At 45.9% G+C, this 13456-nt stretch overlaps 1 protein-coding gene across 8 annotated transcripts in view; it reads left to right on the plus strand.

Moving 5' to 3' along the window:
- HLCS (holocarboxylase synthetase) overlaps positions 1-13456 on the plus strand; it is a 197866-nt gene that overhangs the window by 49962 nt on the left and 134448 nt on the right. For all 8 annotated transcript variants that reach the window (XM_036243011.1, XM_036243010.1, XM_036243008.1 and 5 more), the window contains one exon: positions 6964-7235. In XM_036243011.1, the coding sequence (XP_036098904.1) occupies positions 6964-7235 (272 nt within the window). The remainder of the gene's footprint in view (positions 1-6963; positions 7236-13456) is intronic.

A 13456-nucleotide genomic window follows, 5' to 3' on the forward strand; every position in this document is an offset into this window, starting at 1 on the left:
CTTCCCTCTCTGCCCTCTGCACTAGCAGCCTCTGCGGGGCTCTGGCCTCGTGCTCCTTCGGTGACTGGTTCAGGGGCCCTGCATCTCTGCTCTCGGATTCTCTTTACTCTGCCCGTGGTTCCAATACGCAGCCCTTTGGTTGGATCCTTTTGAACATGCCATCTCTGGCTGGAACCAGAGAGCTGAGTAGTGACTCACGTAAATGATAAAAGCTTGTTTCTCTGTGCAGACTTGCCTAGTAGGTCGTCTGACTGGACCAGGCTTCAAATTTAAGTCCTCTTCCCAAAAGTCTACTCCCTTCCCTGCCGCTCCTCCCCCTCCTGCCCCACCCCTGCTTCACCCCACACACGTCTGCTTTATCACTATTTCATAGTTGCATATTATGTCAAATTTATATCTTTCTTTGTGATGAGTTTGATGTTTTGATTACAATAAGTAGGCCTTTGCTACTGTGTTTCATTTTTGGTTAGGTCTTCTTGTGAGGATTGGGATAGGAATCAGCACAAGGATTGGGGAGACAGGCAGATTTGGTTTCACGGGTTCAGATCCCAGCTCTGTGACTTGCTGTGTGGTGTGGGCACCATTGTGCCATCCGTCTTAAGGTGCCCTGCCCTCCTCTTCCGCTGGCGCGCTCTCGGGTGCAGGGGCGCAGCTTGCTGAGGATCGGGGTCCAGGGTCTGAAACGCCCAGCTCGGTGCTCCTCATGGAGCGGGTGTGCAGGGAACGGTCGCTCTCATCCCACAGCTCCCGTCCAGTATCCAGTGAAGCGGAACTTAAAATCATTTAGCAAGAGACATTACCATTTGCTTCTCCTTCTAGGACCAGGTGGAGAGTCTTGTTCTGAGAAGTCCCTAGAGTAGCCTCTCTTGCTGCTGTGTGGGCTGGGCAAGGAGGACCCCTGAGGAACGCTCAGCAAGGGCCCTGGGTGCTCCACAGGCTGCCCCTGTGTCCTCCGTGTATGCAGGCATTTGATGCAGGGCAGTGGGCTGATCGCAGAGAGGACAGGGAACTTCTGGGCAGAAAATAGGTTGAGACCTTGACCCCTCCTCTCTCTCTCTCCCTTTTTTTTTTAATCCTCACCCGAGGATATTTCTCCATTTTTTGTTCAGATAGAGTGGGAGGGAGGGAGGGAGGGAGGGAGGGAGAGAGAGAGAGAGAGAGAGAGAGAGAGAGAGAAACATCGACATGAAAGGGACACATCGAGGGACTGCCACCTGCATGACCAACCAGGGCCGGGACAAACTGCAACCGAGGTATGCGCCCTTAGCGGGAACCGAACCCGGGTCTCTCTGGACCATAGGCTGACGCTCTAACTGCTGAACCAAACCGGCCAGGGCCCTCCTCTCTCTTTTAAAACAAATTATGGTAAGCCGGCTGGTGTGGCTCAGTGGTTGAGCACCGACCCCTGCACCAAGAGGTCGCCAGTTTGGTTCCCAGTCAGGGCACATGCCCAGGTTATGGGCCGGATCTCCAGTGTGGGGGCATGCAGGAGGCGGCCAGTGGAAGTTCTCTTTCATCGATGTTTCTATCTCTGTCTCTCTCTCTCCCTTCCTCCCTCTCTCTCTCTTTCTAAAATCAATAAAGAAAAAAAATTTTAAAAAATTATGGTAAAATATATATAATGTAAAGTTTTCTATTTTAACGATCTTATGTGTACACTTCAGTGGCATTAATTTCATTCACAATGTTGTGCGACCATCCCACCCCTACTATCTATTTCTAAAACTTATCCCAAATAGAGACTGTGTACCCATTAATAAATAACTCCCCAATTTCCTCTCTGCTTAGCTCCTGGTAACCTCTATTCTACTTTCTGTTTCTATGAATTTGCCTATTTCAGATAAGCAGAATCATACAATATTTGTCCTTTTGTGTCTGGCTTATTTCTCTGAGCACAATGTTTTCAAGATCCATTCATGTTGTAGCCTCTGTTCGAACTTTATTCCTGTTTATGGTTGGATGATATTCCACGTGTCTGTGTTCCACATTTCGTTTATCCATTTACCTGTTGATGCCTCTGTTGACACTTGGGTTATTTCTACCTTTTGGCTACTGTGCAGAAGGTTGCTATGAACATCGGTGTTCAAGTATCTGTTTGAGTCCCTGCTTTTCTTTCTTTTGGATACATACTTGGGAAGTGCTGGGTCATATGTTGTTCCCTTTGACTTTTTGAGGAATTGCCAAATTATTTCCCTGCTATTTTGAGAGTTGATGTCACTACAGTCACTCTGATGAGTTCAGATGGGCCTAACGGGACAGAAGCATTGTCCAGGGCCCACAGGAGATCTTGCTGGGTTGGTGCCAGACTCGGTACCAGGGCCAGCACGAGTGGTCTCAAGCCTAGGGGCAGAAGAGGTGGCACGCGGAGTCAGCCGTGTCCCCAGGTAACGAGGGCAGTGCCCCTTGGCTTCAGCCAGTTGTTAACATGTGAGAGAGAGTTTCCTTTCTTTAAAAGCATTAGGAAATTCGACATGAAATGTCCTGATTTTTAAGTGATAGTAACTAGTTCAAAATGGGTGGTCCAATTAAAACATGTTCATTTGTCCATTGGTGACAGTTGACCAGCATGTTTGTGGGGGTGGACTGGTTTCAGCCGTTGCCATGGAGCTTGAAGTCCTTCCAGATCCAGTAATTCTGGGATGACAGTGCTTGTGATCGGTGGCAGGTCATGTTAGGGGAAGCAGGAAGGCAGGGGCTGTGGGAACCCGAGCTGGGATGCAGTGCCATCCAAGCAGACATCTGGACAAGTTAGGCAAGGGTTGGGCAAACTGCCCTAGTGGGGTGAGGACAGAAGCATCCCTATAGGGACCCATCAGGTGAGGAGGGGCACACTCATCTCAGACCTCGCTGACACTTTGCACTGCTTGGTGGTTCTGGTGCTTGGAATAAAAGTCACCTAAGGATTGCCATATGAGCAGCCCCCGACTTAGATGATGAGGTCAGTCCTGATCTTCTAGGATCATCATCTTTTTTTCCTTTTCTCTCCTCCGAGGACATTTTTGCATTTATCTTCAGATAGAACAAGAGGAAGAGAGGGAAGAAGAGAGAGGGAGAAACACCGATGTGAGGGAGACACACTGAGTGGTTGCCACGCACACGACCCCAACCGGGGCTGGGGACAAACTGCAACCAAGGTACATGCCCTTAGTGGGAACTGAATCTGGGACTCTGGTCTGCGGGTTGACGCTCTTACTGTTGAGCCAAGCTGGCCAGGGCAGGACCATCATCTTTTAAAGAAAAGGTTTTTATTGATTTTTAGAGAGAGAGAGGTAGAAACATTGATGAAAGAGAAACATTCATCAGCTGCCTCTTGCATACCCCCTACTGGGGATCAAGTCAGAAACCCGACCAGGAATTGAACCGGTGACTTCCATACATGGGATGACGTTCAGCCAATGAGCCACACTGGGGCTAGGAGTGTCATCTTTTGATTATAAAGATATGCTATGCTGTGTGTCTTTATCATGTGTGTGAAGACACTGAGTCAATGTGAAATTGGCTGTAAAATACAAAGTTTGTAAAATACAAGTTTGTAAAATATAGTAGTAAGATCAGGGTTGTTTCAGTGGAGATTATTTATTCCTGTTTCCTTGAGCATATTTAACTGAGAATAAGACACCCATAAAATGAGCTTGTGTTTCATGTCTTTGTGGTTTCATCTTCTGATTTACACACTTCTCATTGCCTAGCAACATATAATGTTATGACTGAGGCACAACTAATCTGATTACTTACGATGAGGCCAATGTATCTCTGAGGTAGAAACCCTTTAGAGGTTAAGATAAGTTGTTTGGTGTTTCTTGGAAAGAGGAGGACCAAAACACAAACAGAGATGGTAGTAAATATTTTGAATCCAATGCTGAACCAGAGTATGGCTGTGTTTCACTTACTGAATCTTCTTAGATGGATAAATGTAGCCGATGAGACAAGTGCTGGGTGAAAAGACTCTAAAGTGATGGGACATAGCAGACTGAACGTCTCTGACCTTAGCTGCACTCCCTGTAGCAGATGTTACTGTATGTGACTAACCATAGAGTAGCCACTTCTGTGTATTTGCACTAAATTAAGGGTAAGCATTGATTTCTTCGAAAGTTGGGATACTGGTGGTGTTTTGGACATTAATGACCATAGAGTCTCATGGACTTCAGTTATTGTTCAGTGTTGCACAAGCTTGGTGCTATTTGCACTTAAAAAATCAACTTTAGGTATGATTTATATTCAAGAAAATGCATCCATCTTGGTGTAGTTTGGTAAACATATATGCCCCTGAGTAATCACCATTGCAGTCAAGATATAGAACATTTCCAGTAACTCACAAGATACCTGTTCTCTTCCTCAGTCGGTCCTCATCCACTCCCCCACCCCGTGCCCAGCCTCGGGCAGTCACTGGTCTGCTTTTTCTCATTATGGGTTAGATTGGTCTTTTCTGGAATTTCTTCTGAACTGAATCATATGGTATATCCTCTTCTGTGTCTTTTTATTTTTTTTTCTTTTAATCAGCATTATGTTTTGAGATTCATCTGTGTTGTTGCATATATGAGTAGTTCATTCCTGTTTATTCCCGAGTCGTGTTCCATTGTATGGATATGCTATAATTTATCCATTCACTTGTTGGTAGACATTTGGGCTGCTTGTATTTCTTGGCTATTATGAGTAAAGTTGTTCTGACCATTTATGTACAAGTCTGTGTGTGGACACGTGTTTTCATTTTTCCTGGGTAAATAACTAGGAATAGATGTTCTGGGTTGTACGGAAGGTTGTGGCCAGCAAGGGGTGAGGACCCAGTGGGGGCCTTGACCCAGTGGGGAAGCAGGCTGGTTGTCCCCAGAAGGAATGCAGGTGCTGTCCATCCCGGTGGGTGAGTGGCTCTGCTCCCAAGGCTGAGCTCCCTTGCTTGAGCATAGGTCCGTCCCTCACCTGTTCTCCTGTTGTCTTTTCTCTGTAGGCCCATTCACACCATCGAAAAAAGACAAGCTGTTATTTCTCTCATTCAAACCAAATCAAACCTCTTTTGACCTCGTTCCTCCCTCTAGCAGCTGCCCCATTTTCTTTTTCTCTCTAGAGTTTTTCCTGGGGTCTGTACTTTCTTTCCTTCCTCCATTCCCATCAGTCTCTTCTTACTGCTCTGCCATCATCTACCCCTTCCTTCTCCAGTTTGCAAAACTGCTCTCACACAACTCCCAGGACACTCACACACATGCATGCACGCACGCACGCACGATGTCCTTTTACCTTCTCAGTCTCCTTTGCAGACTCTTCCTCATCTCTCACATGTAAGCATTAACCCCTGTTGTGGGTTGAATTATGTGCCCCCAAAAGATACATTGAAGTCCAACCTCCAGAACCTGTGAATGTAACCTTATTTGCAAATTGGATCTTTGCAGATGTCAGTATATCTTACAGCCTCTACTCGGAGGTAGATGCAGAATTCCCTCCCTTCTCACCGTGCCCACTGTCATGTGCGGTCCGGGCATCATCACCTCCCTCCCAGGTCATCTAAGTGGCTTCATAAATGGTCTCTGCTTCCACGTGTTTGCCCCCTCAATCTGCTCTCAATGTGGTCCTCAGAGTGGACTGATCCTGGTGCCAGGGAGTCAGCTTGCTTCATCCTTGAAGCTGCTTCTCTGTATCTGCAGGGGGCTTTGGGACATTCCCCCGATGTTAACAAAGGGACGAGTTTTTCTTTCAAAGGGCCTGGCACTTGCATAAAGATGACCAAAGAGCCTGGATCTGCGTTTACTGTGACTGACAGATTTTAGTACCATTTATGTAGACCTCTAGGGATGGGGATCCCCCAACCCTACAGTTAGTTCCCTGATATACCACCTCAGAAGGAGGCCTCTAGGCCTGCCAGGGTCATAGAGGAAGTTGCATCCTCTGGGGAGGTTCTAGGACTCTTGTGACTTAAGGGGTAGATGGAGGTTCTGTTCTAGGTTACATAGGTTCAGCCTTCTCCTACCTGGACCTGCATTTGGGACAGAGCATGCAGCTTTTGGGCACCCCGTTGTTTTCCCTGTGTGACAACGTACTTCTCTGTTGTCAGTGACCAGTCGGTGGCTCGGGTGGTTAGCTGTTGTGACAGGGGAGGTGGAGGTGCTTGGAGCTGAGGCCGAACGCTCTCCATATCTTAGTGCTTGTCTTCGTGACTTCCTTCACCTGGGTTTTGTTTTTCCTTCTGGATAGGATAGTGAATCCTTGTGGGCAAAAGTATAAAGATACACATTTTCTGTAAAATGCATAGGGGGCTAGAGAATTACTAGTGAATTACTAGTGAACCCTAGAGCTGGAGGGCCTTTGGAGAATTTAGGATAGAAAGTATGATAAAAGCCCGGCCTGTGTGGCTCAGGGGATTGAGTGTCGTCCCATGGACTGAGAGGTCCCGGTTCAATTCTGGTCAGGGCACATGCCTGGGTTTCAGGTTCAATCCCCAGTAGGGGGCGTGCAGGAGTTTCTCTCTCTCATCCACGTTTCTGTCTTTTTCTCTCTAAAAAAACCAATAAAAACTTATTTTAAAAAAAGTATGATAATGAATTCTACCTATTTCCTTGGATTCTGGTTTCTGAACAGTTTATTAGTATAAGCATACTTAGCGTACTTATCATCTGCTATATAATAGTTTAAATGTTCAGAATACACGAATCTAGCTTTTATTGGTTATGATTTAGGAAGTGCTTATATTATCTAAATGGCATTTTAGGGAAAAGCTACCTTCATCTAACATAGTGGTTCTCAACCTTCCTAATGCCGTGACCCTTTAATACAGTTCCTCATGTTGTGGTGACCTCCAACCATAAAATTATTTTCATTGCTACTTCATAACTGTAATTTCACTGCTGTTGTGTCTTAGGCGACCCTTGTGAAAGGGTCCTTTGACCCCCAAAGGGGTCGTGACCCACAAGTTGAGAACTGCTGATCTAACATAATGCTGCATTACGACCTTCTATTTCTCTCTTTACGACACAGGAAATGCAGGATCCTCTTATGCAGTGGCTGGAGAAATGTGTGGATGCTGGAGGAGTCATAACATCCAGCAAGCTCTCCCTCAAGTTTGTCCCATCCTACACGTCTGAAATAGAAGTCACCCCAACTTCCCTCCCTGTGGTAACTGACACGATGGCCTTCTCATCTGAACATTTTAACTTAGAGATCTACCGAGAAAATTTGCAGACAAAGCAACTTGGGAAAGTAATTTTGTTTGCTGAAGTGACATCCACCACCATGAATCTTCTGGACGGGTAAGTTGTGGACCCACACAGATGAGTCCAGTTATGTTGAAGGTTTGTTCTCTCTACCAGTGCTGGGGAGAAGGGGTGGACGCATAGAACAAGAACTTGTCGTAAACCCATTAGCAAGGTAGGCGTACCCCTGTCCTAGAAGAGTTCAGATGTAGGCAGAGAAATTAAGTGAAGTTCTTTGATCAGAGGTTTGTGTTTTGAAGAATGTTTTTGTGCCTGTGACTCTTCTTTTTAATCAGGCCTTTCAGAACGTCCTTGGGAAAGAGAACATTACGAAAAGACATGTTTAACAGGTGGCATTGTGGTTCAAGTTATCATTTTGTGTTGTTGGCACCAGCGTTACAACACTTAGTTTACGTTATTTTGCAGGGGTGTCAGGATACCAGATTTGAATGACATGTAAGCTGTGTTCAATGGAAATAAATTGGAGCTTTGTACTTTGAAAACCTGTTTTGGTATGTTCCTGTCCAAGACATTTTTTAAGCACTCTGTAATCCCGTGTGGATGCTTGAAATTTATTGAAAATGTTCCCTTTTATTCCTTCTGTTTCCTGGACTTTGATTAAAGGTTCAAAAATGGAAAACAGATGAAAGGAATATTTAAACTCTGAAATTAGTCAGTATTAATTAATACTCTTATTTTGAGATAGTTTAAAAAGTAGGGTTATAGAGGGAGTGAATAAGAAAAGCATCTTCCCTCAACATGGGACTAAAATGTAAGGACTGCAACCCCCTCCCCCAAAAAAAACCAGATTCACAGTTTCTAGACACTTTTCCCTGTTAGACTGCATAGTTAAGTGCATAATTCAATGTAGGGAACATATGGAAATATTTTGGCCTTCTTAATCATTTCTGGAATTTGATAGCATGTTGGTATCAAACGATGACTTGAGGATTTCTTGACCCTCATACGCAGAGCCACGGAAACGGCAGCCTGAGTGGTGTGGAGGCTGCAGCAAAGCGTTCCTAGGGCAGCGATCCTCAGCCTCCCTCCTCTCCCGGCACACACAGACTGATCACTCAAATTCTGCGGCACACCAAAAAATACAGTTTTTGCTGATGTGATACAAAAAAATAGCTATATTTTTGATTCATTTCCACTGGATGGCTATCGTTGTGTTGGCTGTTGTCATTTTCTTACTTGACAGTCGAAGGGAAGAGAGGGCAGTGTCCCTGACTAAATAGTCAGGTATTGCATGTTTGAAAAACCGTGCGGCACACTGGTTGAAATATCGCTGGTGTAGGTGAATTGGCAGAGTAGGGTGGGGGGCAGTAGGAAGGGGAATATGAGCCATGGCAACGACAGTTCTTGTTTACTGAGTTGTTTTGTGTTGTCGTTGGAACTTTCCCTGTGTTCCCAGCCTCCCCTGCACTACTCCCCTCCCCTCCTCTAATCCCTACAGAGGAGATGCCTGTTCGTGTAGGTGGAGCAGTCATTACCTGCTGGCACAAACCTTGTGAGAATCTTTTGTTACTCGAATGAACAGTCTGTTATAGCAAGAGATTGACTCATTACAATTACATTTTCTAAAAAAAAAAAAAAATCAGCCCTGGCAGGTTTAGCTCAGTGGTTAGAGCATCAGCCTGTGGACAGAAGAGTTGTTGGTCTGATTCCCAGTCAAGGGCATGTATCTTGGTTGTGGTTCGATCCCCAGCCCCAGTTAGGGTCATGTGGGAGGCAACCAATCGATATGTCTCTCTCATCGATGTTTCTCTCTCTCCCTTCCTCCCTCCCATTCTATCTAAAAATCAATGGAAAAAATATCCTCCAGTGAGGATTTAAAAAAAAACAACCCAAATCAAGACCAGTATTTAACATAAGATTTGGGGAGGTGAAATGCAGATGGGAAAACTCTGGCACTTCCAGACCATTTTTGCTATTTCTGTGGACATAAGTGAAGACTATTTTATGTTGGACAATCTTGAAACATTGGAATAATGGTCTCTGAGCTTGTGTAGTGGGCAGTGCATTACCAAGGCTACGTGTGATTGGGTGCTTGGGTTTCCTTACACCTGGGGAGCCTGTGTTTAGGATGGAAAATAACACCACGCAAATACACTGCTTTAGTTGCCTGAATATTGGTAAGCTCTTTTTGATATTGAACTTTTTATAAAAAAAAAAAAAAATTCTGCCGTATGCAGCACGGGTCTATAAAAGTGTGTAGCTGAACTCGATGATAGTGGAGTTGGAAACTTCTGTAGGATTAAGAGTTTCTATTTTTATGAAAGAAGAATATTTTACCTTTTCCGAGGATATTTAGGAATCTTTTTGTTTGTCTTCTTGCTTGTTCTCTGTAGAGCACGCAGTAAATGGCTTTGGTGGTGAGCCACCGATCGCTCTGCTGGCCAGAGCAGAGAGTGAGTAAAGACTTGCTCACCAGCACCGACCCTCACCATCCTCTTCCCCTGCGCACATGGGTCCCTTGCCACCCTCAGGTCGTTACTCACTGCAGCCGAATGAGTCTGCGCGCCTGGTGAGAAGTTCCTGGGGGACTGTAGCCTTTTTCAAGAGAAGGAGCTTGAAAAGGTCACCTTAGTGCCCAAATGACCCAAAATTGTCCGCAGAGGGACCATGAGATAGACAAGGGAAGCATGTGGCTTACTGCTTTCTAAGTGTAAGACCAAAAACATTTCTGTAGCTAGTATTATATTTGATCCTACATAAGCTCTCCTTATGGAAACATAGTGTATTGTGGGAATAATACTGATAATAGCAGCCAACATGTATTGTAAGCTTTTATCTTCCAGACATGGCTCTTATGTACTTCACATGTATCGATTAATTTCATACAGCATCTTTCAGTGCCTGGGGTCATCGGAACAGAGTCAAACTCTACCATCATAGCGGTGTGTGGAATCCTTCTTGTTTCTGAATGTTTGTAATAATTATATGGTACATTGCATCAGTAGGTCAGCTAGGCAGGGCAGGAAGGATTTTCCAAGCCAAGGACTGGGTTTGCTCCATGCTTGTTTCTCTGTTTACATCTATGGCTTCTGTGTCTCCTGAGTGGCTCTTTCCTAATGGACTGGAATAGAAGTGAAATTTAGATTAGATATAGATCTTTATTATAAGGTTTCTAAAATCCTTTTTCCCTACTTCCCACTCCCACCACCTTGGGACTTGTTCCAGGTAAACGTTGGAAATTCTCTTTCTAAGGAAGGAGGGAAAGTACATGTATGCTGTGTGTCTTAGAGTTGGCTCTGACTCCTGGTGACTCTGAATGAGTGACGTTCACCATGTCCTGTCCTCAGCAGCCCTGCTCATCTCTTTTTGAAATTTGATTGAATTTTTAGAGAGAGAGAAAAGGAGCGGGAGGGAGAGAGAAAAACATTGATGTGAGGGTGAAACATCAATCGGCTGCCTCCTGCATGCCCCCTGCCAGGGTTCGAACCTGCAACTTGGGCATGTGCTCTGATCGGGAATCAAACCGGCAACCTTTTGGTGCACAGGATGATGCTCAACCATGCGAGCCACACTGGCCCCCAGGGCCCTGCTCAGCTCTTACACACTCATGCCAACAGCTTCTTTTATGAAGTCAGTCTATCTCATAATTGGTTTTCCTCTTTTCTTGCTGACTTATATTTTTCTCAGCATTACTATTTTTTCCAAAGAACCCTGCCTTCTCATGATATGCTCGAAGTAGGATGTCTTCAGTTTTTTCATTTTTGCCTCCAGTGATATTCAGGCTTCATATGGTCTACTTTCTTTTCTTTCTGGTGGTCCAGGGTATCCACAGAGCTCTCCTGCAACACCATCTTTCAAAGGAGTCCATTTTTTCCTATCAGTCTTCTTCACTGCTCAACTTTCACATCTGTACACAGTAATTGCTGATACAAGGGTGTGGATGATCTCAGCCTTGGTCTCTAATGACATGCCTTTGCTCTTGAAAGTGCTTACTGGGGAACAACCAGCAATTTCTGCACAGTCCCAGATAGCATGTTGCATCTGCCTTCCTTTCCATCCCAAACTCTCACCCTCCTCCAGGAAGACAGTCCCGATACCCTGGCCATTAACTTCCCATTGATCAGCTTCAGGCTCTCTGGGGAAGCACAGGCTTCTCTCAGGGCCGGACGTAGCTCCCTGAGGCCTGGCTGTAGTCCGTTAGTTGAACCAGATGCGCTGTCTGCCCTAAGCACCCCTGGCACATGGTCTTGCTGTAGTTGAAGTAGGGACCCTCGGATACCCCTGGGCGGGGAGAGGAAAGGAAAGACTCCCCATGCTGACGGTGGGTAGGTTTCCTGGTGGTCTGTCCTCTGGCAGCCTGGGCTCTGCTCTCCTTGGTCTCTCGCCCAGTGTCCTTTGGGATCTTGGCTTTGCCTTCTCTTTACGGGGAGGGGAATCTTAACCATATCATATCTAAGATGAGCATCGTAGGGAATGAGCTTTTGATGGCCTTTTCCTGAGAAGTTTGGGTCTGAGTATTGTTTTGAGGGTGAACAATCATGGCTTTTTTCTGGGGAGATAGGAGTCTTTTAAAACTTTAGTGGGTCTCTAGCCTGTTTGCTTCTGATGGTTCCATGTGAGTAACCGTCAGAGATCCTGTGGGGACAGTTTTGCAGTTTGCTCATGATGTTTTGGTTTGTGTCCCAGGGCCAGGACCTATGGTAACATGGCCATCTCTACCTATGAAGAAGGCTAAGAAATAAATGGGTCTTTATACTCAACGTCCATGAGCCAACTGAACATTAGGGCTCTAGCGCTGAGGAGGAGAGGAGGGAGGACATTGGACAGGTAGAAGCCTTGGCCCCAGACATGTGCTTTCTTTTGCCCAACTGCTAAACAAAGTAGCTGCAGCCTTTTGGCAGCCCCACTGCCTGCAGGATTTGAAATCATAGGTGGAGATGACTCTTCGAGGGTGACACTAGTTTTTTTTTTTGTTTGTTTGTTTTTTAAATGTTTTTATTGAGTTTTTTAGAGAGAGAGAGAGAAACACCAAGGTGAGAGAGAAATATTGATCGGCTGCCTCCTGCACACCCCCCACTGGGGATTGAGCCTGAAACCCCGGCATGTGCCCTGACTGGGAATCGAACTGGGACCTCTCAGTCCATGGGACTACTCTCAGTCCACTGAGCCACACTGGCCTGGTGACACTAGTTTTGTTTTACTGCTTATTCAATGTCATTAGAGGTGTTTTTCTTATGTTACTGTAAATCTGAGATGATTTGGAAATTTCTCTTTGGACAAATACTTTGGAAGTCATCATATTTTCTTCAGTGACTGCAAACCTGGCTAAGCTGCTGTGGCCAGAGGGAGACACTGAGAACTTTCATCCGACGTCTGGGTGCGAGCATAGGCAGGTCCGGAAGCCACCGGCTGGCCACCTTCACCCCCTGACCTCTGGCCCGCCTGTGAACGGGAAAGCTGTGTCATGCCTCAGCAGAGGGGAGGGCGTTCTCGGGGAGCCATAGCACAGGGAAATATGGGAGTTGCTTGCCGATAACTAAATCAAGGCAATAGGAGGGCCTGTGGCCCCTCTCCCCCCAATAACAATAAAAAGTGAAAACCGTGTGAATGATGTTCCCCTAGTAGTCTGACCTTGCTGTGTCCTCCCTCCCCAGTCTGGTTAGAACAGGTCATTTCACCCAGTATTCCCTCGTTTGGTCATTTTCTCTAACCTGTGCTCCTGACTGTGAACTGCATTTTCTGTCTATTGTCAGAGTAACACCTTTTGGGTGCGACACTGATTGTGGTCGACTTCAGATGCCTTTCTTTTCCTTTCTGTGCTGTTTCCTGGTGACCTGTTAGCTCAGCTGGTTGGACAGAGCCCCAAGGCATGGGTTCGGTACTGTGTGTGCACCAGTGACCTGTACTGTGTTCCACAGTCATGTCCACCAGCTGTAGACCAAAGCCCTCCACACATGTGAGCTCTCGATGGGGGTGGGCTCTAGACAGGGTGTGGATGGGCCACTGCGGATCCATCGTCACTGCTGGAAATGCGCCTCTGGGTGAGCTGTGATCGACCCCCTGCTGTGAGGAAGGCACTAGGTTGGACCACCGAGCTCAAGAGCCTGGGGGTAACCGAGTCACTGTGATCACTTGGAATTGTATCTTATTTGACTTATTGTAGCTTTTTTTGATGACTTGTACCAAGTCTCTGCTAAAATGATGCGTCTTCAGCAGAGTGTGGTGAGCCAGATGATCACAAACTTGTTGATAGTGATTCCCTTTTCATTCTTGTGCATCCTCAGGCAGCTGGCCATGGGTGTACTATTTTTCTCTTT

This window comes from Molossus molossus, unplaced genomic scaffold (assembly GCF_014108415.1).
Source record: "Molossus molossus isolate mMolMol1 unplaced genomic scaffold, mMolMol1.p scaffold_m16_p_5, whole genome shotgun sequence".
In the NCBI taxonomy this organism is placed as follows: Eukaryota; Metazoa; Chordata; class Mammalia; order Chiroptera; family Molossidae; genus Molossus; species Molossus molossus.